We start from the raw sequence: 25,967 nt of genomic DNA on the forward strand, positions 1-25,967 counted from the left end.
TTAAAGCTTTGTTTGAATACTGTATTGAAACAAGTGTTTTCAACCCTGGATGAAGAACTGATGTTGTTAGATGTCTTTGGCAGCAATGCTTTTTCACCAGTGTGAAGGAAATCATTAGCATAATTTTTATGGGTTACTTCTTTACTGATTGCTTTTCCGTTCAGGATTTCCACAGGCAGTAAAGAGAATTCCTTAAAGGGAGACGTTCAAATAAACTGATCTCTTCATTGCTCATAAACAATTATTTTGACAAATCAATCAATTTTATAGTAATGACTAGATATTTTAAACATGGGTTGAAACTCAAAGTTTAAAAATACTAAAGAATATAAGCAAGATTTGTAAATTAGTATTTATACACATGGTTAATGATCTGGTTTTAGGTTAATTCTTTGCAGAACAGGGATGTCCCTCTTTTCTCCTTCCCCTTCTTCATTTTCTGCCAACCTTCTTTTCTCCAAAAGTGGTGGAGGAGACAAGATATTAAATTATAAGACGTTTGCCTCATTTTAAGAGCTTTTGAATAGTCTGAAAGCTTAGATTCATTTTTGATAAATAGACGCATAATGCTGTTTATAGTATAACTACATATATTCCAGTTACCAGTTCCCTAGACTGACTTTGAATTTCCCAGCAACTTTTGAATAAATAACACACACAAAATAAATTTCATAACATGAGAACAGAGATAAATAATATATTTCCCTGGTGCTTGCATCATCACCTTAGAGAATGATTGGTTTGCATTTACATTAGAGATTCCAAAATAATAAAAGTCACAATTTACCAAATCTGCAGTATTAATTTGGTTATCAAAGGAAATTTGTTTTTATGCATCAGATGTGTATTTTCTAACTTTTTTGTTCATAGTTAAACTACAAAAATAAAAACCACTAATACTTGCTGTAGAAACACCTGTTACAAAGGGCTAGTGTTTTTTTTTTTTTCTTTTAGTTTTAACAGCTGTCATTTGTAGCAAATGAGAGTATTTGCAGTGTACTTTGTCCTTGAGCATTTGTTTGCTTTCCCAGCTTTCTTCTTCTGAAGAACTGGCTTTTCTGAATAGTACAGCCAAACTTCTAGAAGTCTCCTGTTGAGGTAAATGTACAAGTCTATGTATATAAATTGCTTTACACTTTATATTTGCATTTACTATATGAAAAAGACTTGGCAAATTTGAGGGTGTATGATGCATACGCTGCATCCCTTTGGTGTCTAGAGTAGAAAACAAGCATCCGAGATCCAGAGATTTCTTTGTACAAGGGTACGTGTGCTTCACTAGATTGCAATGTCATATGCAAATTCTCCCTTTCTTGTGAATTCTGCCTTTCACTGTAAGCAGAGGCTTATGTTCACCAGGAAGCATGGCCATAACCTCAAGGCTTCAGCATTTTCCTGAAAAAGAAGCTGTTTAAAAAAATATGAAACGAGGAAGCTTAGAGCCCAGGGTTCCTACCTTATTGGCAAGAATTGTATCGACAGACAGTTAGGCAAAATTTTGACTCAGTCACCTACGTGTGTCTCTTTCTCCATCCAAGCTTAAAAAGAGAGTTGAACCACCTGTCTATGGCTAATGGGACAACCAGGATGTTTCTGAGACCATCACCACCAAGAGCTGTGACTGGTATTACTGATACGGCATTTCAGTTTTCATATACAGTGAACACGTATCTTAACGTATTAGATGAAACTACTTGAATCTCTTCACATACATCAGAGTCAAATCACCTTGTCAGTCATTGCTGACTGTCTTAAAGCTAAAACCCAGGCCGTTACAGTCCTCTGTATGTAAAAGTTCAGATGGGCAAGCCTCTAGATAACAATATTACAGGACAGAATGAAATCCTCTGAAGCTGCCAGATGTTAGGTATGTGTTCACTTAGTGAGTTTAAGTTGAGAGAAGAATGCAGATGGAACACTCAGACGAGCAGAGCAGAAGCACAGAATCATTAAGGCTGGAAGGGATCTCAGGAAGTCTCTAGTCCAACCCTTGCAGACAAAGCAGGGTCAACTATAGCAGATTGCTCAGGACTGTGGCCAGTGGGTTTTTATTATCTCCCTGGAGAGAAACCTCATAACCTCTCCGGGCAACCTGCTCCAGTGTTTAATCTCACAGTAAGAAAGTATGTTTCTTATGTTTGAGTTGAATTTCCTGTATTTTGGTTTCTGTCCTTTGCTTCTCATCCTTTCTCTGGCACAGTGGAGTATGACTCCATCTTCTTTACCCCATCAGCTGTTTATACATATGGCAAGATACCTCCTGAGCATTCTCTTCTCCAGGCTGGACGTTCTCAGCACTCTCAGCTTCTCCTCACATGTCAGATGTTCCAAACCTTTCACCATCTGTGTGGCCCTTTGCTGGAATCTCTCCAGTATGTCTTTCTTGTACTGAGAAGCCCAGAACTGGACCCAGCACTCTAGCTGTGGTCTCACCAAAGCTGAGCAGAGGGGAAGGATCACCTCCCTTGACCTGCTGGCAATGCATCCTGAGGATGCCATTGACCTTCTTTGCTGCAAGGGCACATTGCTGGCTCATGTTCAACTTGCTGTCCACCAGGTCCCCCAGGGCCTTTTCTGCACAGCAGCTTTCCAACCGGTCTACAGCATGCACTGGTGCTTGAGATCATTCCTCCCCAGGTGCAAGACTTTGCATTTCCCCTTTTTTGAAGTTCATGAAGTCTCTATTAGCCCGTTTTCCAGCCTGTCAGTGTCCCTCTGCATGGCAGTGCAGCTGTCTGATATATTATTAACCGCTCATCCAAGTTTTGTGTAGTCTGCGAACTTGCTGAGGGTGCACTTTGTCCCATCATTCGGATTGTTAATGAAGATGTTAAACAGTACTGGCCCCTCTGTCAACCTGCTAAGTGACTGGCGTCCAACTGAACTTTGTGCTGCTGTTCATAACCCTTTGGGCACTTCTCATTGTACCTCACAGTCTGCTTACCTGGTCCATATTTCAGCAGTTTGCCTATACATATGTTATGTGGGAAGGTGTTGAAAGCCTTGCTAAAATAGAGATAAACATCATCTGCTCTCCCTTCATCCACTGAGCCAGTCAGCTTGTTGTAGGAGGCTGTCAGGTCAGTCATGCATGATTTCTCCTTCATATGTCCATGCTGATTTCACCTTCTTGTCCTTTGGGATTTGTTCCATCACCTACTTGGGGACTGAGGTAAGGACTGGCCTCTGGTTCCCTGGATCTTCCTTCTTGAAGATAGCAGTGACGTTTACTTCCTTCCAGTCCTCAGAAACCTCCCCCTACTGCCATGACCTTTCAAGATAACGAACTTCTAGTAAACTTTAAAAATAGCATTGGTACTGTTTTAATTTTAAAAATTCTGTTTCCTTGCCCTTTTAGATGTGAATTTAGGTTGCTGTTTCATAGCTGTGAATTGCTACTTTTCAGATGCTGTGATCAATGATAAAATAGTTACCAGTGTTAAACCAGCAATTTTACACCGCTTTGTGGGTTTCCTTAAGTAATTCCCATGACGTAACTTTGTTGAATATTGTTCTTCTGCTTATATTAGGGAAAGCGTAGCACATATTGCAGAAGTTGAAAATGCTTCATAAAATAAAATGTACTTTAAGATCAAGTTTTGTTTCTGTAATACAAATATTTTTGTCAACTTCGTTTTATATAATAATATTCTTTTTATCCTATTTTTTAGCTTGTTTATTTACTTAAAAAGATATTAATGCACTGATCAGTGAAGGTAGTGTAATGTTTTGTAGGGTTTTTGGAGGGGATGGAATTTCTCTTGCATCTTGTTTTGAGAACTCATTTATTCTGTTGTCTGCAGTTCGTGTCATAAATAGACAGAATTTCATGCTTTGCCATTATTTTTTCCAGTGAAGGCAATTGTTCAGTTCATTAATTCCTTAAATATGCTCCCCTGACTTTTTACCTAGTATTTGCTGATGCTGTGGGGAGTTTTGTCTATGACTAATAAAATAATTGGTTCATATTCTTCTTACAACATCCTAAAAAATATTTGTGGACTTACTCTGTCTAATCTGAGCCATCATTAACCAGTTGAAACATGTCTTAATTTTTCTATGTGATCACACTGGTATTGGGAAGCTACAAGTATAGCATTATTGATGCACATATATTCTTTCAGGTTTTCTCATTTGTACATAATGCATCAATGTTTTTTCAGGGGTTGTGTAACAATAAATGAGCCCTTTTCCCCACTGTTCTTTTTGTTTCCATCTTCACAGAGCCAGAATAACAGTGTAATGGATTTTTTTTTTTTTCAAATGAAAAAACAAAACAAACCAAACACCACCCCCACCCTCCCCACCCCCAAACAAAATGTAGTCTTACTGAAAACATCTTACTGCATTGTGGGAATCTGAAAAGTAATGAAATTCTTTACCTTAAGCTAGAAAAAAATACGGTAAGACTTGTAATCTGCACGTAATCCATGTATGTGTCTTTAAAGGGCCAGATGCACAGCTCTTGCACTATCGAACTCATGTAAAATCTGTACTCATGTTTAAAATGTGTTCTCTTTCTTGCTATTTCAGTTGTTAAGATAATTTCCAAATAGCCGTCAAAGGAGAAGCAGAGTATTCTTTAAGTTTGTAGTCAGAATACATTAAGCATCTGCAGGTGCTTAGAAAGCAATGATCTGAAAATTCACTTAATGTAGCTTGACAAGTCACTGTCTGACACGTGAGTACATGAAACATCCGCGTACAGACTTCTAGCCTACCTGCTTAACAGCAAAGGCCAGGAGAAGACCACTTCAGTTAGCCTGAAAGAAACTGAGGTAACCCAGGTTGCAACACCTGGGCTAGCGTGGCGAAGAGCATACCTGTAGTTACCATGATCCATCTAATATGTAATAAATTGATTTGGGTTTTAACCCTGACTACTGGCTGGCTTCAGTTCTTTTTTTTCTGTCCAGAAGGACAGCCATGGTGCTGAAGAATTGCAACAGTTTTGCTCTGCTGCTCTTGGACAAGTAGATGAACAGCTATCAAAGTGCACAAGCATTTCTGTATTAGTAGTGGTAGTGAAGGTGTATTGGTGGCAGGGTGTATACAGTTTTGGTAAGCTGCATGTTCTGGATGCTGGGGGATGGAGTATGTGCATCCAGTTTTAAGATGTAACCAGAAGCTGTCATTTAAGGGTTGTGAGCTGGTGTTCAGAAGCAGTAACACGGTGACAATAATACTGGTGTTCTGTTTATTCCTGACAGCAAAGTAGTGCAAAACTGAGTTGTACAGCAGCTGTTTGAGGCATGGGCCTCCTGCTCTTAACTGCAGGCTTCATTTTCTATGGAGTGATAAAGTATTTTGGAAGTACAAATACAAGGAAAATGTTAATTAGTTTTTCCTTTCTGTTTCTTTTAGGACTCCTCCAGGATGGTTTCAAGCAGGTATAAAAGGTATGAGATCTTTGTACACAACACGTTTCTTTACATACATAGTTCTGCTAGAAATAAAGCTGATTAAAATGGGTGTTTGTAGCAGAGGCCATCATACTGCTACTGTAGATATATAGGGGTGATTTTGGGGTAAGGACCTGAGAGATGCAGCAAACTTATCCAAACTCCTCTATTATGTTACTATTTTAAAATAAATTCAGCTAGTATTCTGCTGGGTTTACTATTGCAGACATTTCCCAAGCAAATATCTAACTTGACTACACGTTACCTAGGAGCTAGCGGTTTCACAGTTAATTTATGAACCACCGTCTTCTGAAGTTTAATAGAGGAAGATAATTTTGTTGCTCTCCACAGTAATATCGAAAGAAATTTCTATGCTTTTGTCATACTACTGTCTCAGTTGTAGGGGATGCTGCCCACATGTAGCATGTCCTGTTTGTTTGTCTTTGAGCCAAGTGTTACCCTGGGCATTACTCAAGTTCTTAAATCAGAAAAATATTTCAGAAGCTGTTGACGCACCTGACCAATGTGTGCAATTTTTGCCCATGTGGAATTAATATTGACACAGCTATCACAATTATTAGGAAAATGTCATGGTAGCATGGGGTCTAAAATAACATCAACTGAAGCAAAGCATTTGTGTAAACATAGTTTTATTTGACACATGAATGTAGTCTCTTTTAGATACCCTTTACTCAGGTAAAATGTGTAGGTGGTTAATTGATCTGTGTATGTACATCCTGGCTGTAGAAGTAAGCGCAAAGAGCACCTACAATTATCTAGCATTCCCTGGTGTATTTTCCACCCCCCAGTCTTGTTCACCTATAGAATCATGGAATGGTTTGGGTTGGAAGGGGGGCCTTCAAAGATCAAAGTTCAACCCCCCTGCCATGGGCAGGGACATCTTTCGCTAAATTAGGTTGCTCAAAGCCCCATCCAACCTGACTTTGAACACCTCCAGGGATGGTGCTTCCACAACCTCTTTGGGCAACCTGTTCCAGTGCCTCACCACCCTCGTTGTAAAAAATAATAACCTATCCTGTTATGCTTTAGGTTTCTTAGTGTGGTGCTGTCTCTTATATTTATATTCCTGGGTTTTCATAAACCTAGTTGAGTGATGCTTTTTATTGCTGTAGGGTTTTTTTTTTTTAAATCACTTCGTCATTGTGGAATGGGTGAACTTACTGTCACAACCTTAGTGACTATATAATTTCATGATTACTTTCTTATTAATCAAATACATTTTAATTCAGTCTCCACTTCCTCTTCAGTCCCTGTGCAGATTTTCTGTGCTATTTGTAACTCCTGAATACTTAGCCGCGTGTGTCATAGGGATTTGTGGTTTTCATAACCCTTATCTTTACTCTGTTCACATGCTGTATATACTCACTTGCAAAAACTTGGTTATGTGTGTGGTGGTAATAAATAGAAGTTTGCACAGTCAGTTTCATAGCTTATTTGAAAATAAACTAATTCTTTGCATTAGCATTGCAAAAATAGGAGACTCCAAAGCTAGAAAATGCTAAAATAAGACTTGTTTGTGCAGTGTTTGTTCAGTCAGCTTTAGTTATGTGTGGGATGTAGGTTCTTTGTTTGTCGACTTTCCCCCTCAGGACTGGCATCACATTCAGGAGGAATCTGACTTGCTGTGAGCTGCTGTTCAATATTTTGTTATGTATGTTGCCATCTATCTTACTCATTGTGTAGTCTTCAAACCTCATGTTGAAAAGAAGGGATTATTTTCCTGTGAAGTCAGCACAGTGCCCAGTGCTCACAAATACTAAGTGGGTTTTATTCTAACTGTACTTCCATGAGGTGTACAATGCCCACTGTGATTAGAGTTAACAGTATCTATTGGTTTTCCTCTATATTTGAAAATTTCTATCTCCCCTGAAGTAATTTTTCAGGTAAGAGTACCTGAACAAAGTATGTCTCCCAGTGGCTTCACTTTCTGGTGTGAGTGCTAGAGGAGTCAGGACCAGAGTTCTCTTCTGTTCTGAAAATGTTTGGCTTGTTTGCCCCTTCCCTCTGTCCTCTTCTGACTTCTAGTCCTGGGTTACTGATACCATCCTGGGCTTCCAGTACCTTCTTTTTCCCTTCCCATATAGCTGTTCTTGTGTCTACGTTGAGATACCCAGACTCCTGAACCTAACAAGACAAGAGAGGCTTAAGGGCAGAGGAGGATCTGTGCTGTGTGTTTTCATGGAATCGCTGTTCTCTCAGTATGTTCCAGGGCTCAAGGAATTGCACAGATTTTACCACCTATTTAATCAGACACACTGGCTACTTTGCCTTATATGGATGCAGCAATCCATGGTTGAACATTTATATGACATTGCTGAGAAACACGTTTCACTGAGTGTCCATTGACTGGAAGACATGTTTACAAATGAACTCTGCTGGCTGCTGATGTGTTATTCTACTTCTGTTCTGGCTGACTTGGACAAACTGAGCCTGTCTCCTTATGCAGTAAAGTAAATAAAAGTTTGGGATGAGGATCTTGGTCTATAATCATAGTCCGCCTTCTGAATTTACTTCCAAAATTCCCTCACTTGCACCCCAAAAGTTTGTGGAGGGGTTCCTTTGTAGTTGCATGATCAACGGCATAAAATATTTTCAAAAGAAAGTGATGGTTCTGTTGTGATCTGGAGTGGTACTGTAAGATCTATTAAAAGTGTGACCAGGATCTTCAAGGTCATGTTGACATGAAGGCCACAGGACATGTTCGTGAGAGTATTTGGGAGCTGTGATCAGCCATCTGATCTGACTGTGAGCTTCATGTGATTAAAATGTGTAGGTATCCTTCAGTTGTAATAGCCTATATCAACTTCCTCATCTTTCATTTTTCTCTAGGCTTTTCTTAATGTGATACGCCTCATCTTGGCCATTCCAAGCTACTATTACTGTAACTGGGTCTACCAGTTTTTGCACTGCTTTGCGAGTAGTTATTTTAAAGCAACATTGCCATTAGCAAGAATGGTTTTCTGATTCTGGTCTGATGCTGTCAGCATAGTTGGTGTCATCACTGATTTCTCAAACAAGCGAATGACAAAAAGTATTCTGTTTATTGAAATATTTGAGCGTAATCTACATGTAAACATGAATTAGGTTTCTCTTGGTGTTCTGTGAACTAAAAAGTTTGCTTGCAAGTAACAGTCAAGCAAGATATGTATGTGGACGTAGGAATATTTTTATAAGCACAGAGAATTTGTTTTAGCAGCTTATTTTTAAGACTGTCTACTAGGTTTTGAACCAATTTAGTGTCTTTTTTAGAATGGTCTTAAATTGAAAAGAAAACCTTGCAAATCAGGATTTAAAATAACTCAGAAGATTTTTGCATGGTTCATGGATCAGACAGATCAGGCTGGATCAGTTTACAGAAAGAGTTAGATTAAAATCTCTTAGTGGTTCAGGGGTGTGTTCCCCTTATATGTTTGTTTATTAGTTGAAATGAATACAATATGGTATGGCTTTATGGCTTCCTGACAAAATGTCAGAGAGTTGGTTTGGGTTTTTTGGGGGTTGTTTTTTTCCCCTCTTAGGATAGTGTGGCACACTAACATGGAACCCAACAGGTAGAGACCCTTGCCCACTACTTCTAAAAGACTACATTGTACTCAAGTTTAACATTCATGCAAGAGTTGAAAAGTAAATGAGGATGAAGACATCGCAAGAAGAGAAGAAGCTAGTGCTTCAGAGCACTCATTGGAGGTGCTCTGAAGGAAATGTTAGAGTGCTGCTGAAATTCTCTTGCTCAGTGTTTTTAGATTACTAAAAATTTTAAACTATAACAATTTACATTCCATCATACTAATCTTGGTCTCACTAATTAAAAAAAAAAATAATACAGCTGTAAAGTACCATTTCATAACACTATGCCCAGACTTGCCTGCTTGCCTGTGTTTGGGAGTTTTGCAGCGAGGGTTGGCTGTTGAAGCATTGTCTCGTCTAGCTTGTTACGTCGGGACCTCTGCTGTGCAGGTATGAACACTTAAAATAGACAGAGGTCACTCGAGGTGCTTTTCTTGACTTTTGTATCCCCTTTTCAGCCAATGCTGATGTTACGAGAAGGCAGAAACATGTAGCGTTTATTTCTGCAGAAGTTTTTGGTGGTCTAAGTTGAGTCGGCTGCAGTCCCTCGCTGTCCCCTGTGTCGGTGCTCGTGCAGCTGGACAGGGTGATGCTTCAGGGAGCCACTGTGTCGGAAAGTCGATGGCTTCCTTTGCTGGGCTGCTGGATTGCTGCGTCAGCTCTTTGAGTGGTTTCCTACTCAGTCACCTGAAGGCCAGAGCCAGGAAAAGTGGAGGAGGCTGGGAATGTGCCGCTGTTGAGAAGGCAAGACTGCCTTTCCTCAGCTCAGCTCTGAAAGCCGTGGACTTGGTTTAAGCAGTCTGAAGTAACAGAAGTCCAAGGTGGCCTATTTAGAAATACTGTCTTTTGCTCGTTCTTCCAAAGAGGCGGTTAGCAACCGGCTGGATTTCAGTGACATAATTTAATTAAGAGTTTCCAAATCACGTATAGTTACAAGATTCTGACAATTAAAAGGAAAAAAAAAAAAGTGTTGGAGTTGAAATTAATGAAATCTGCTTTTGACTAGGTGACTTTAATTGGATGAAATTGTAATTTGGACAGTGCTTTGGGAAGACATTGGAAGGAACAAGATTTACTCCACATTTCTGTTATATTGCTGTTAAACCTGCCCCTGTGTGAATAACTGATTTTATTTTATATTAAAGGAAATTACTGGAACATAATTCTGAAACAAAACTTTTGTTTCTGTGTAAAAGAGTCAAACTGTGATGTGGGTTGATTTCACTATATGATTTTTATTTAAGTACAGCCAGAAAAAGGTTGGAAAAGCAAATCTTGTTAAGTTGCAAAAGTGTTTGCTGTTTTCAGCATTCTAGTACAGGAATACATGTTTAAAATGAGGTTTTGGTAGGGGCTGATTGAAAGTAAGCTGATGGAACAACAAGTTGAATTTTGTTAAACATCTTGTCAAACGTGCCCTTTTGAAGCAGTAGTGAGGGATGTTTTTATCCAGATGCATTCTCATTTGCTACTCTCCGAGTGGGCACTCTGATCCAGTGTACATATGGCTACAAATACAATCTCAGATATTCTTCTTGAAAAATAATTAGAAAAATACTGTTTCCTGCAGCCATAGCCTGTGGCTAGATGTTTCAACTGCAAGTGTTGAAACAGTCATATGTGCTTAAGTTACTCGAATGCTAAAAAGTGGAATATGTTTTGAACTGCATTCTTGAGCAGTGACTCTAAATTTTTTCAACTTGCAGAACTCTATCATTTTCATCTGGTTCCAGTGACAGCTTTTACCCAATGTATATCTACTGACAATAGGCTTTCTTTTCTTTCATACCTTTTGTGAGATTCCAGCAACTTCCAAGTTGCAAGTATTTGTAAACCTTTGTTCAGTTGGGAAGTAGAGGAAGTAAGGTTTCAGCTGCAGTCTCAGACTAAACAGGTTCTGCTGTCACATGCATATACTTTTCTCCTCTCCCCCAAAAGAAGGCATAAACCCAATTTGTTTTCTTAGTAGTATACAAAGCTCTTCAGTTTGGACAGATTATTAGTATTAGTATGGTTGTTACATATTTATAAATATAAAATAGATTATATATATATATACACACTCAGGTTTATTTCCATAGAGATATCTTTGTTGGGGCTGATTGATAGGTATTTTCTCTTAGTAAAGCATAGACACCAATTTCAGTGATACTGTTATTCTAGATAAGTTTTCCTTCTTGTTTAAGGCTCACAAAGTGGCATTGTATACGAAGACTAAAATTTCATTCTTTGCAAAAGATATGTCTACTGTGTCTCGTATGGTACCTTTTTTCCTGTTGCTGTGTACGGGACATTGGTTATAACAGCCAAAATAACAAACTTTGTATCTGGCACATTCCTTGTGTTAGGTTACGTACTAATACCTCCTTAAATGTTTTTTTTAAAATCCCGTTTCCTAGAAGTCTTCATGGTATGTCCTTTGTACTTGCTGATACTGAAAAGGAATGTATTCAGTAGGGTCTGCTCCCCAGTGGAATAGGTGAGGAACTTTTTGAGTGAGTTTCAGGGAAAATACTGAAAATGTCTTAATTTTCAGTACTAATGAAACCCGTCCTGTCTAGGTATTCTTTCTTCTAACTTTCCTGTAGGAGCATCTGCCACTATCACTTGCTGTAGCTGAGTTGAGATACTCCAGTATATTGGCAAAAGGGTTCATTTTTTTGAGTGACGAAAAATTGAGCCTTTTTTGTGTGGTCTGTCCTTAAGACATTAACAGCATGAAACAACACATCTCTCAGAAAGCTAAATAATCTAGAAGTTATAGAGTTAAGCTAAAATATTTCTCTTATTTTGTGTTGCAACATGCGTATCCGGTCCTAGAAATGTTTTTTAAAAAAATCTTCTAGATGAAGAATAAACAGTGCTAAATATGGTAATAACATTAAGCTACAAAATTCCTTACAATTGTGTCAGTGTGCCTTGGAAACTTCACACATACTGGAGCAAAACAGTATTTATATCCATGAAAAGACAGCCTTTTGCCAGACGCTCCTGCTTTTGATTTGCACTGTATCCATCTAGATTTGCACATTGTCAGCAGGGGTTTTCTAGAGTTATGAAATGCAAAACTGTTCAATGAACACATTAATCATATACTCTTCTGTGTTTTAAAGGAAATGTTGTAGGGATACTTGTAGTGCTTTTCATTCTTTTCCTAAGTGCTCTAGAAAACCATTGTATACATATTTCAGCTGTGTGATTTCACAGAATCACGGACTGGTTGAGGTTGGAAGGGACCTCTGGAAGGAATCTGGTCCAACCCCCCTGCTCAAGCAGGGCCACCTAAAGCTGGTTGCCCAGGATCATGTCCAGATGGCTTTTGAGTATCTCCATTCTAGCTCTCCTGCTGAAGACTGAACAAGTTGGTTTCTGGCCCCGCTGCCTTTCTTTCTGGTTGGTTTTTTTGTTGGGTTGTGTTTTTTTTTTTTTCTCTTTTGCTGTTTAGCTGTATATTTTCAAAGTCTAAGAAGTATATGGTTTTGGTGGATTGAGGAGGAAAAGATCTGTGTATCTCTGCCTGGTCCCAGGGCATTCTGTTCTGCTGCTCTTAATTACTCATTATATTCTACATTGAAGGTAAATAACATTGCTATTAGGAAGAAAATAGCTATGGGAAGAACAGTGTTAACCTTGTGACTTTGAAAATGATTGACTTCTCATATATATTTTTAAATTAGCACTGTTTTTGTACATAGCAATCATAATGGAGAACCTGTAAGCTTTTTTTAAAACTAGCCTATGTGCATTTGCAATGCTTATCTGTTAAGATTCCATGGCAGTGATTTTTAAGGAATAGACACATGATCTAAAACAAAAAACATACCACCAGTTAATGAGTGAGTGCCTACCAACTGACCAATGACAAACTGGTGTGTATCCAAGTTCTGAAGTAAAATATTTGGAAATGGCATAAAATTAATATGTTGGGCCACATCACTTTCTCACTTTGGTTTGCTTTCCAGTTCCTTACAGGCCTTATCCATAGTTCCTGAAAAGTCAGTTGATAGGTATAAGCTTCTTACATTTTGGACATGTACTTGTTTTTCATCCTTTATGTTTTCATCTACTTAAAAAGGTGCTTGGTTTAAATTCCATAGTGGTACTTTACTTTTTAAAATAAAGTTGTTTAGCTTGGTTTTTAATGTGCACAGTTCATAAAACTTTAAAAGTAAGATAGGGTAAGTCTAAGTATGTGTTTGAAGTTGATTACGTATGTGATGAGAGCTGCATTATCCAAGTTTTCGACTCCCTGATGCAGTGAATTTTGTGAGTTCTTAGCATCACAAGAGCTGTGAAATAAGTTCTCTGCAGTTTATTAGTCTGACCTATTGAGTGCTTTAGAAAGCACTTCTTGTTACTTCTACTATTTCCATTTTGTTAAATATATAAATAGGTGTCTGCTTTGCTCTTTGCCTTTGTAGCACAGCTAATGCACCAGAAGACGATGCTCCAAATAGATACTCCCGAACAGACAGGACAACTTACAGCAGATACAGCAGGGATGCAAATTCTTCTGGCAGTTCTGTACCAAGTAATGCTTTGGAAAAGAGGATTGAGGAACTCGAAAGGGTAAGTACCAACTAATATCTGCATGGCATATATCTGAATTAAAGTACCTTTGAAACTCCATGGGGAAATCTACCAGTAAAATACACAGAAATGATGCTAAATGCTTGAAGTACAGATAGTTATGTCTATAAAAATGTATAGAGTCAGACTGACTAAGAAGAATGTGAACTTTCTAATCACAGATGTTTAGTTTTCATTTGGTATATAAGTGAGAAATAGTTGAGGTGAAGATAATACACTTAGAGAGCCAGCAGTGCTCTGTGTATTTCTTGGATGTACCTCGTGACACACCAACACAGGGTCAATAACTTGAGCGAAGGAGGGGCTCACTGGCCATTCAGAAAATTAGCAAGCCTGGTTTTGATCTACTTCTTATTTTGGACTTTTTTAATGTACTGAAATATTATAAAACTTAATTTCTATCCAGTTGTTTGTTAAAGTTTTAAACATTTAAAATACATATTTTAAACAAAGTTTTTATTTCTTCAGGCATTCTTCATACAAACAATTTTGGGAAAATGTAATAACGTTAAAGCTGTGTTTTTCACCTAAACCAGTATTTTACTAAATAATGTCATCTGTGTAATCTATTACTGGCTTCTCTGTCTTCCTCTGAAGTGGATTTTTGTGGGTAACTTGCCAAATATTCTTGAATTTGTATGGATGAAAGTCACTAAGTAAACACAATTTGAATAGATCTTTTTTGGAAAGGATGAAAATAAAACATGTTTTGTAGAAATTAATTTTTCCTTTTTTTTTTTTTTTTTTTTTTTTTTTAAGACTTGGGGAAGCCTGATTTGAGTGAAGTACACCATAATCCTCCCTACCAAATCAGCTTCCTTCTGAAATAATTTAACTGCCAGTAACACATAAAATAGAGGAAGATTTAAGGGCTTTCTTTCACTATCCTGAACCCTGATTTACTGAATTCCTAATGGACGTTTTCATTTTTTTTCAAATTCAGGCCCACAGATCTAACAGTGAGTCTTCATTCGTTGTTAATGGTAGTATAAAAAACAACCACCAAAAACCCAAACAAAAACCAACAACAAACAAACAAACAAAAAAAAGGAGGACTAACTCTGCCAATGTAACAAATTTGGAAGCTGATACTTTAGATTTATTTCTGGTTTGGGCCCCTATCCAATTTGGGTTCATGCTTAAGTTAAATATTAATTAAAACATTATCTCTGGAATCAGAAATATCACACAGGTTTGCTGTGGGTAAAATATTTTCTTAGACATGATTCTTTAGCTCCTTGAAATGTAAGGGCCTGAAGACGTGGGTTTGACTTGCTGTAGAAAAGGAATTATAGGTAAGTGTGTGGGGGTTTTTCTTCTTTGTTTTAAATGGTAATAACTTAAAACTCTCTCTTAAACCCCCAAATTACATTTCAAACTTCATTGCATATTCTCGTTTTAGGAACTTGCAAAGGAGAGACAGGAAAATGCGAGATTAATGAAGATGACACAGGACAAAGAGGAACTAATTGGAAAGCTGAAGGAAGAAATTGATTTATTAAACAGAGTAAGGACATAACTTTCTTATATGGTGCTAGGTAAAGAGGGGATAAAAGTCTCTGTATTTTCTGTGCTCTTTTTCAGGCACCTGCATCCACTGGGCAAATTCAGAAGAGAATTAAGTGTGGAGTTTTTGTCGTATTTGTGTAACTTCTCAAGACGCATGTCAATAAGTTATATTTTTTCCAGGTGACTTCTGTTTGTCATGGTTAACTTCCGTAAGTTGTGTGTTATTGGAGTACCTGTATTTCTTGTTGCTGTAAGTGTTCGTAGAACAAGGTTATAAAAGCAAGAGTTCTTTACTGCTGCTTCTTTCCAAATTCAGTACGTAGCATACCAGGAAATAATTAAGTTGGGGTTTTGACAGTTTTCTCAGTAAATTTTTACCCAGGACTTTTGTTAGACAAAGTAATTATAAATTTAATTTCATTTTAGTCAGCTTTTAATTACTAATAATAGTTTAGATGATCTTAGAAATATTTGGGAGTAAGTGCTTTATATTCTTACACATATTCTCATACTCTTTATTGTTGATTCCCAAGTAAAAGAGGAACAAGATGGGGCGGGAGACTTGGGCTAGTATCGCTTGGGCAAGGTGTGTAGGCAGGAGAGGAGAGGGTAGAAAAGTCAGACATACTTGGAAATGGGACAGGTTGAGAAGTTTTCAAGTTGATAGAAGATAGCGATTTTAACAAGTCCTGGTTATAAGGACAGACTGGAACTCTTTCATAGAGTGGATTAGTGACCTTCATCTTGCACTTCCTGGCTGAGGTGCAGAGCCTGGATGTACTAGGTAGATATGCCTCTACTAGTCCAGTGCAGACATGCCTATAAAAATTTAGAAAAAACTTTCAGAGCTGGCTTTGGTCAATCTAGCAGTGAAGGGAGGCAGTAACTCTATGTGTGTAGTGGCAAACCTTCATTTTGCGCTATTCATTTGTAGCAAAGGAGGACAACATTTACAAGTTTGCAAACTAATCTAGAGAAAGGAAGGAGATGAGGTTATTCTGGAACAGATATCTTATTCTTTTATGAAGAAAGTTGGGAGTTAATCTGTAGCATAAATGAAGTATTGTCTGTTTTGGAGAGATTCCTATTTTAATCGAGGAATTGATCTTCATGTCGTTCTTCCATTCTGCAAAGGATCTGTCACATCTAAGCTGATGAAATAATTGCAGTCAAGGCAAGTGTTCATTCCTTCTACATAATGGATGGCAAAGCTACTTAATACTGCTGGTCACACCTGACTTCCTGACTCAGAGGTCAGAAAGAACAAATCAAAAGAATGTAAATGACTGAAAGCCTGTGGTTTAGGACCTTGACTGTTTGTGAGGTTTGCTGTTCCAGAAACAATGGTATTTTTTTCTGCTATATTTGAAGTACGATGTCCTAAATTAAATCCATTGAGTGGCTGACTAGAAACCGTCTTTGAACATTTGTAGTAAAGTCAAGCAGTGCCTGTGCCTTGCCTGTGTTAAGCATGATGGCAATGTATGCTTGTTGTGTGGAAGGAAAACATAAAACAGAATATAGTCCTTTCGAAAACCTCTTTATTATAGAATGACTAAAATTGTACCTTTCCATGAGATCTACAAAGCCATCTTATTGGTGCTCCCTAGGTAGCTTCTCTAAAACACGGAAGAGAATGCTTATTTTTCTCCATCAGGTCAGCATTTCTCATAGCTGTAACATTGTCTGTTAGCTTAATTGCAGTGCAATTTATTTATGTTTGCATCCCTTAGGCTTTTCTTAACGATGAAATAGCTGCCTTTTGACTTTGTAGCCAGCATAATAATTTATCTTCTTAAAAAGTTTGAACCCACGTGTCAAGTGATGCTTCCATTAAAATGGATATGGTTTTACTTTCTTTTTTAATAGGTCTTGGATTTATGGTTGCTTCTATATTGGCTATCCATGTGGATTTAGAAAGAGGAAAGGTTTAGAATATTAAGAAAAGCTACAGAAATACTGCATCATTCCCATGATAGAAGGTTATGGAAGTTAATAGTTATATTTGCCTAAGGTTTATTGTCATAACTGAGATTACGAGAGCCAGCACTTAGACATCCATTTGTTCTTCATGGAATGTTACTCCGTGGACCTGGCACCAGGATTGGATGCCTCACACAGAAGAACAGTTGTGATCTTCAGCCTTCTGCTCAGATAAAAGAATGTCCTGAGGACTAAACTTTACTTAGTGAGCTTATGCGGAGATCTCTTTAAAAAGTTTTGCTGGTAGGCAACCTAAATAGGGGTCTCTAAATTTGACCATCTATGCATTCATGGTATTTCTCCATCTTTTCAATTAATCAAAATATACAGTTATTGCATGTTAAGTTGCACAGATATGGAAAGAATTTCACATCAAAGAGCCTAAATTACTTCTTAAAATGCCGTTTTATTGCATAGCTTTCTGACTGCTCAGTCCTCATATTTAAAGAAATGCTCTTTCTAGAAGTTTCAGTCAGTTCATAACCATGGATGCATCCTTGATTGGCAAAGGTCTTGTGTTACAGTTGAAAAACTGTTTTTTCAAGAATCGTGAAAACTTCTTGGCAGACTGTTTCTCATTTTAATTAAATATATTTATTTAATGTAACTATAATTTTACTGACATCAGTCGGTGCATCACAGAGATACTTAAAGAACATAATCAGCTGCATTTATATTGAGAAACAGAAAAGGTTTTCTGCATTTTCTGCTATAAATGGCACTCTTTCACTCCAGTACATTAGCCACTAAAGTATGTCTGCCACATTTTTTCTAAGAAAGGGGTAATTGCTTCATAAAAACCTCAAATGTCTGAAGGGAAAGGCATCTCAAGACATTTAAATATTTGTAGACTAACTTCAACTGTCGACTAGTTTACACTTGGTCATCTCTGACCTCACTAAGATGTCATTGTAGTTAAATGTATGTTTGGAGAGAGTCCGTCAGTGAGGATTTACAATCCAATTAGTTGTGTGGTTACTTGTTCCTTGGTATGTGAAGTCCAAGCTTTCCTGTTATTGCATTTTTTTCACTAATAAGCATAAATTAGTGTTGTAGTTTTGAATTTTGAATAAGAAACTTTAAATTTCAGAGTAGCAAAACCCACCTGCGTCTCTCAGTCCATTGTTTCTGTAGATATTTAAACTGCAATAGTTATTTTTCCTGGCTCATATTCAAGAAAATCTTACTTGTAGTAATCTTTGGAATGTTATTTTTACAGCATAAACATTTAAAAAACTTCTAATATTTTATTTTGAGTAAACTACAGGTATTGTAAACAGAAGGTTTTTAGGTAAGGTTTAATTGAGGCATCTGATGGCTAGGTTAACAAGAAGTTCAAACGGTATTACATATACTGAACGAAAAAAACATTTTATTGAGAAGGCATTGTCCCTTCCATCTGACTATTGATTTGAACTGCACAAGAGAAAAAGTGTGTTTCTTACAATTGCATAGTAAACAGTATTTATAGTAGCTATCCATCAAAACTTTCCATGCTTGGGTGTTTAAGTCACTTGTATCGGTTGCGTTGGTGTGGTCAAATGCTTTTCCTGGAAGTTGTTCATACTGTGATGCAGCATTACTTCTGTGAGGCAAAGAGGAATTTCTGCTAGTGATTTCTTGATTCCACATTGCAAAAACAATAGTGTAATTGCGAAGGTATTGCGATACGGATTTTGGCTTGGCAAACTGAAGAGGCTTTTAAAAACCATAATATCGATTAAACACAACATCTCTAGCATGCACTTCTGGAATGACCCCACTAAAAAGAAATAAGAAAATAGTCTCTGTATATCAAATACTGCTTAACAACTTAAAGGAACAAGAGAGAGAAAATCTGTACTACTGTTTTATGTTTAATCTAGCATGACAACAGTAGGGTTTTGCAGGCTTCAATCAAAAGGCATCTAAGATCTCTAATGAGAATCCTGGTTCTTCCTCCTTTGCCTGGCTTTCGTTTTCCTCCTTAAAGTGCTGACCTTGAGGTCACTCTTCTGTTTCTTCATTTTTTTGTTCTCATTCTGTTTTCTTCCATGTTTTTTTTGTACAGCAAAATTATTTTTGCTGAAGTAATGCTTACATTAAACAGCCAATTTTACTGGTTTTCACTCCAAAGGCTTGAAAAGACTTGGTAGGAAGTGAAGAAGTGAAATGGGAACTGGGTAAATATGGTAATTGGTGGAAGAAGGATGAACATTTGGGGTAGGAGCAATCTGTTTTAAGCATCCATTATTACTGTGTGTGCTGTCTGTTCTTTCAGTAGCAGTTTACACAGAAGTTAGAAAATGCCTTTTAATTTTTTTCACAGAAAGTGGAAAAAAAAGTGGACAAGCAGTTTGTGAAAATTTTGATACTTAATTTAAAACACAAAGCAGGTAACCTTGCAGTAATAACCAGTAATGTGTATATGTGAGCAGGATAGTTGCAGACAAGCACAGTCTGGGGAGCAGAGGCAATAGCTGACTAATACACTCTCTGTATATGCCAATAAAATTATCGCGCCCCTCCTATTTTGGTTTCTTGATGCATTGATTTCTGCTGTAGCTTTAGTTTTGATTATGTGTTTCCATTTACACGTGCTTCTACATGGGAATATAATATTAATGTTTTGTAATTACAGTAACACTTGGAAAAAGGCCAGTTTAACAGATTTAAGGGTAGCTACTGTGGCACTAATTCTTCCCAACCCCAACTTGTTCATTTCAGAGCTAAGATGCTAAATTCCTGCTGCAACTAAGTGAAAGTTTGTATTTATGTCCTGAGAAATGTTTGTATTTCTTTTTCCTTTCACAGGACCTAGATGATATAGAAGATGAAAATGAACAATTGAAGCAAGAAAATAAAACCCTCTTAAAAGTTGTTGGACAGCTGACAAGGTAGAAGATTCAAGCCTCAGTGAGGAAAGATTTAACAAACTACTGATTGAACGTTAAGGTCAATATAGTAATACTTCCTGTGTTGCAGTATGTTATAATAACTGTCTTTATATTTATTGTTAGGAAACCAGATGAATGTTTATTTTCATAGTACTTTCTTCTTCATTCAATGAAATGGCATCAAATTTGGGGTATATTTTTAGCTTTCTTTTCACGTAAGAATAATTAACGTTTTTGACGTATTTCAAAATAGTAAGTTCAAAAATATTCAGGTTTTGTATCTTCAGATTGCATCTGGATAAATTACAGTAATTTAAAATTCATAGCACCAAGATCACTTTCAGTCCATGTGGGTGTATATTTTTGAAATGAATGGAAGCAATACATAGAAGCTTTGTTTACACAGATCCAAAATATATATTTTGGGAAATATTTCCTTTTGTGTTTAAACAGCTGTAAAGTGGATGCCTTATTACTGATGTATAACATTTTGCAGATTGATTACTTGCTCTAAAACTCTTGTATGTTGAGGTTTTTTTACTGTATCTGAAAGACTTACAATATTAGAGAGTAGCAATTTTTTTTTCTGTATAACAGTATTCTGGCAGGAGGGAGAGGTTTTATTAAAAAAAAAAAACCAAACACAAACCCACCAAAAAACCACTAAGTCAGCTGTGGTATCAGCATTAATGAGTTCCTAGAATCATATTGAAGTTGTGCACTGCAGTTTATTTTAAAGCTTTTGCTTTAGCGATGAAATGCAAGTTTGCTATCAGACAGTAAGTTTGTTTGCTGTGTTGAGAATTCAAACAAAGCCTGGAGCTTTCATTTTAGCAAAGACACTTTTTCAATACTCTTCTACTTAAAGCTGTCATCTTAAAGTTTGTAGTGATCATAGCCAATATAAGTTTTTTGATGTTTTCATTTTTTAAGCTGGGTGAAGATTTTTGTACATAACAAAGTAGAGGGGCATACAAGTGATTCATGCCCTTTTGAAACATCAAATGGTTTAAAAAACCCTTTTATCCTTGATTTTAAACTAACAAGGTGTTTAAAAAGTGCCTATTTAGATGTTACAATCCACTTATGACTGTGTACTGATTCTTCTATAACATGAGAGTAGACAAAATTTTCACTTGACGTTAACCACAGACCTCAGTTAACAATTCTCTTCAAATTTCAGATTAACAAGAATTTTATGTACTTTATTTCATCTTAATACGGCACATTTTTCATTCCTGATCAGAATAAATGTATATGTTGTTTGAGTCAGGACACTAGAAATGAAAACATTTTGAAGAGTCCAGGCTTTTTCTTGACGATTTTGAAGTTTGGTGTCAGAAAGTTGCATGCATATAGTTTTTGTTACCTTAAAACTTAAAGGCAACTTTAAGATATAAAAACGATGACCTTTTCAGATTTGCCAGTTGTTTTCATAATGTGTATTTAATGACTGTAAGAGTTTCTTAAAGTTCAAATCCAGGTAATATTGTTACGGCTTGGATTGCTTTGGATATAGGATAGGTTATTTTGCATTTGTATATTCTAATGAGGAGGAACTTTTCAAAGCTTTAAAGTATTTTTCAAGACACTTATATTCCAGGATGCCTTGGTGTTTTCTTTCACAGTGGATGAGATCCCAATTAGACACCATTTAAAACCTTTACTCAGGGGTTTAAATGGTATGGGGGGGGGGTTTGTATAGGCCCTCTGAACTACGATATACACCAGTGAATATTGCTTTCAATATTATTCAAACAGTACAAAGTCCCTTAATTTATCAGTTTTATGAAATTAAAAATCTAAAGTAATAAAAAATCAGTTGAGATGTATGCCTTCTGAATAAATGTGAAACTTTCTCTGGAAGAACATCTGATTTCCTTCTCTGTGTGCTAGGTAGGAAATGTACATACAGATTTATGGCATGGGATGTCAAACATATTGAAGCATCATTAAGGAGTTAATGCAGAACACACAGATATTAATACGAAGTTGTTAATGAGGTATTTCATAAACTGTATTTCACGTACATTTTAAACCAAAGAACAGTAACAACAGAGAACATAAACAAAAATCACTTGTCTTCATATTACCTCTTCTTGGTTCGCATGTGTATTGACTAAAACTTAGCAGTAGTAATGCCGAAATTAGAACTTTTTTTTTTTTTTTGTTCACTTGGACATCTAGCTGACAGGAATATTTGGCAGAAGTACTTCTGATACCCTACCTCGAAGAGGTACTGGCAAGGGAAGTTTCCAAATATTTGAAACCAGTAATGCTTCAGCCAGAACATGTGAACAAAGGAGCTGTCGGGTACTCACAGATAAAAGTACCTGAGGACATTATCATTGTTGTTTATTATAAAAATATAAAGCTCTTCATGGTTTTAAAAATTCCCACAAATTGTATCTTGAAGCATAACACTCCGCTGACAGTTTGGAAGATTTAGATGATGTTTTGGAAAAAAGTACGTCAGTAACAATTCATTATTGCTTACATTATCAGACTGTTGGGAGAAGTTTAGTAGATTCTAGGAAAAATGATGTATTGCGTAGAATGTTAATAATTGTCTATTCATTTCTTGTCATTATCTTTTTATTTCAGTAGGGTAACCTTATAGTCAAGCTTAAACATAGAGTAAGTTTTTTTCCTAGGTGATTTGAAGGTGTTAAATTAGCTACCTTACCAGCAGTTCACTAACCCATGTCCATATCCTTGCCAGTCCAATACCTCGATTGTTTTTAGTTGTGTGATTTAAAAGCAGAGAAAGCACTCTAAGTGGGAACCCACCTCACTTGGAAAGGCTGTGGGATTCCTGAATGAATCTGGTTATTAACGTACCTAGACTAAATTAATTTACTAGGGCTTTTTCTGGGGGGGGGGGGGGGGGGGGGGGGGGCGGGGGGGCACATTAGTATGCAATATTAATTGTATGGGTAAGTCTCTTGGAGATTTCTGAACTTTAATGTCTTAAAATTCATACCAAACCACTTAGGTCTAGCATCTGTGTTTCTGGGTAACTTGGGTCATCTAGGAAATGTAGACAGAAAAGTACTCCCATTGACTAAAGCAACTAAGAAAATTTTTTTTGGAGATACTTCAATATCGAACAGCACATAATTCCTATTTTGATAATGCACAATGATACTCCTGTTATGGTCACATATAGAAAATATATACTACATCCAGAACTGAAGGTTAAAATGGTGCAGAAATATTTTTATCATTGATAATATGCACTAATGTTTGTGGGATTTATTCCCTAAAGAAGAGGTTCAACCATATATAAAAGTTGGTGATTTTTACAAGGAAATTCAAAGTAGCTCATTTTCCATTTTTTAAATAATTAAATGGCCATGTTTATAGTTCAGTGTTACTTGATGTGACTATTAACTGAAAGAGTACAGTCTGTATTTGCAAATGAGTGGTTTTTTCTGTCTTAAAAGCAAAATTTTTCTTGGTTAATGACCAGATTTGTATTTACACATTCAGAGATTAATTATTTCTGTGTTAGATTGGCTCTGAATTTGAGAGGTAGAGTGAGAAAAGAGGGTAACAAGAAATAAATCAATGACTTCCAAAGTAGGAAGTATAACCTAATTTTTTTTTTTTTTTTTTTTTAATTCAGCTGTACTGAGAATTAGCTGTGGAGAGATTTATGATTGGCATAAGTACTACAAAAAATACAGTGGTTTTAGTATGTTGGAAACAACTGATTAACCTACATCAAAGCTCTTTTCAACTTGTCTGCTATCATTACAGCTTGGAAGCTTGCTACCATAAGGGAGACCAAAAGGAATAGTGGAGATCAAATTACCTATTAAGATTTTGCTAGGAGAGCAGAGTTACACTGACTCCAGCTTTTATGGTTTTCTGTAAGTTCTTCGTGGCTATTTCCAGCTTGAATTGAAACAAATCAGTATTAGTAGCCAGGAGGAAAGGTAATTATTTTTAATTAATTTTTAATAAAGGGAAACAAATACATGAGTAATAACTATGGATACCATTAACATATGACTGAGTTGTCAGTATTTCTTGGGCTCAGACCCTTTATGAGTATGTCAGTTGAGTCGGTCCATTTGCATCAGTATTAATGATCATAAACATCTGACGTTTAATAAGAAGCAACTATTTTAGTTGGAGAAATTACCATTGCAAGCCATGACTTAAAAACAGTACAATAAAAAAAATTCGTGCTGGTACTTGTAGCTGCTACGACTAAGAGGCCAAGGATTATACTTAAAAGTTTTGTTAAAAATGAAACAAATGAATTCTGGATCTTGGAAGTTAATGATACAGAAGTTCACTACAGATCTGTTTCATGCTGGTCATTCTGGTGTTGATACCTGCAAAAGGTATTGACACCAGCATTTCTAGAAGCATTTCTACTTCTGTTAAGCATTTCTTTAGGACTACTTAAATATATCCAGGACAAAAAGGACTTTCATACGTATTTTAGTAGCATTCATGATCTTCCAAGTACGTTGACTTACTGTAGCAAATCTCCGCCTACCATTTCTCCTTGTACTGTAGCAGATGTACATTACCCTGTTAATATAATCCTTTTGCTTTTATTTCTGGTGTAACCATTCTTCTTCAGGGCTAGTTGTGATCTTTCTGGTCTGGAAAAATTGTGATAGTTGAGTTTTTCTCTGAAAATAGTCTCATAATCATAATGCAGAGTCATTTTTTTTAAATACCCATTATATGCATTTAAAAAGTTGAAGCATCATTAAGCTATAAATAACTAAATATCCATTTTAGTTTTGAACATTGACTAGTTGTGATATTATTTGTGATATCAGATTAAAAATTATGTTGAGATTCTTGCTATTGCAGGTAAAAGATACGTGTTTAATCTAACAATAAAGACTGTGTGCCTTTGTCCAAATAAAACAAAATTCTTTTTAATCCAGGCTGACTACTTATTGTTTTTAAAGGAGAGTTAATATTGTCTGACTAAAATTCTAGCTCGATTTGTCACCCATACTGGGAAGCTCCCAACCTTAGCTGCTAGAATTATTTTTATGTTCAGATTCACTTCTTCAAGTGTGCATGTGTTTGTACACACACAAGAGAGAAATCTGCATATTTCCACTATACTAATTTTCTGCTTAGGAATGTAGCGAGTATCCTTCCATCAGTTAGATGGAAATGACCTTTTCCTGTACTTCAAAGTTGAAGTATAGCCCTTCCCAGGAAAAGATAATGAAGGATGTTACAGTGCTACTTCTACACAAATGAAGTGAGTTGACTTCACAATAGATTTAATTTCTGAAGTTTCTATATGAATACATGGTCTCTTCTCCTGCACAGGCAGAATCATTAAAGACAACCTCCTTGTCATTCATTGCTGGAGACTACACATAAGGAGAACAAGTGGATCATCAGCAAACACTGGGGAGATAGTAACTATATCACAGTTCATCATAAAGTTTGTAATGTTGTTTTAAAAAACCAGCCTGAAACACAAATACCATAAGGAACCATGCATTCAACACTATGACATTATGAGCATTTGCACTTAATAAATTTTAAAAAGTTGGGTGAATTTGGTTTAGGATCATTTCTCCTACAGTTGACTTGGTTTATGAAAACCCAGTGGTCTTTGGATTTTGTTTTAAAATATAAAAGTATGTCCTTCCTCAGTTTTTGCATTTGGCATTGTAGGTTCTTCAGTCTTGCTGGGATATTTTGGCTTCAAGTACACAAGTGCCTGTTCTGTGTTCCTCCTTTAGTCACTGGATTTGCCATACAATATCTACCTGATCTTAGCACTTCGTATGTTTTCCTGTAGATGTTCTAATTTTTCTCCAGCCCATCTCTTCCTTTCTCTTTTGTAATTTTATTCTCTTCTGTAATGTTGGTATCTTCTTGTTTCCCTTGTTCTGCTAGAACCTTCAAGTGGTATCTGTGAAGTGTAACAATGTCCATAGAACTATTCTTTGCTGGATTTTTTTCCTTTCTTAGACAGACCTCAAACATTTGTGTGAGAATTTCTCATTTGGTGGATGATTAC

At 36.5% G+C, this 25,967-nt stretch overlaps 1 protein-coding gene across 3 annotated transcripts in view; it reads left to right on the forward strand.

Moving 5' to 3' along the window:
* PAWR (pro-apoptotic WT1 regulator) overlaps positions 1 to 24,859 on the forward strand; it is an 85,976-nt gene extending 61,117 nt beyond the window's left edge. For all 3 annotated transcript variants that reach the window (XM_030002626.1, XM_030002625.2, XM_041120418.1), the window contains 4 exons: positions 5,365 to 5,399; positions 13,412 to 13,559; positions 14,983 to 15,087; positions 19,866 to 24,859. In XM_030002626.1, coding sequence (XP_029858486.1) covers positions 5,365 to 5,399; positions 13,412 to 13,559; positions 14,983 to 15,087; positions 19,866 to 19,952 — 375 coding nt within the window. In that variant the 3' untranslated portion in view covers positions 19,953 to 24,859. The remainder of the gene's footprint in view (positions 1 to 5,364; positions 5,400 to 13,411; positions 13,560 to 14,982; positions 15,088 to 19,865) is intronic.
* Positions 24,860 to 25,967: the final 1,108 nt, after the last annotated feature.

This window comes from Aquila chrysaetos, chromosome 26 (genome assembly GCF_900496995.4).
Source record: "Aquila chrysaetos chrysaetos chromosome 26, bAquChr1.4, whole genome shotgun sequence".
NCBI lineage: Eukaryota > Metazoa > Chordata > Aves > Accipitriformes > Accipitridae > Aquila > Aquila chrysaetos.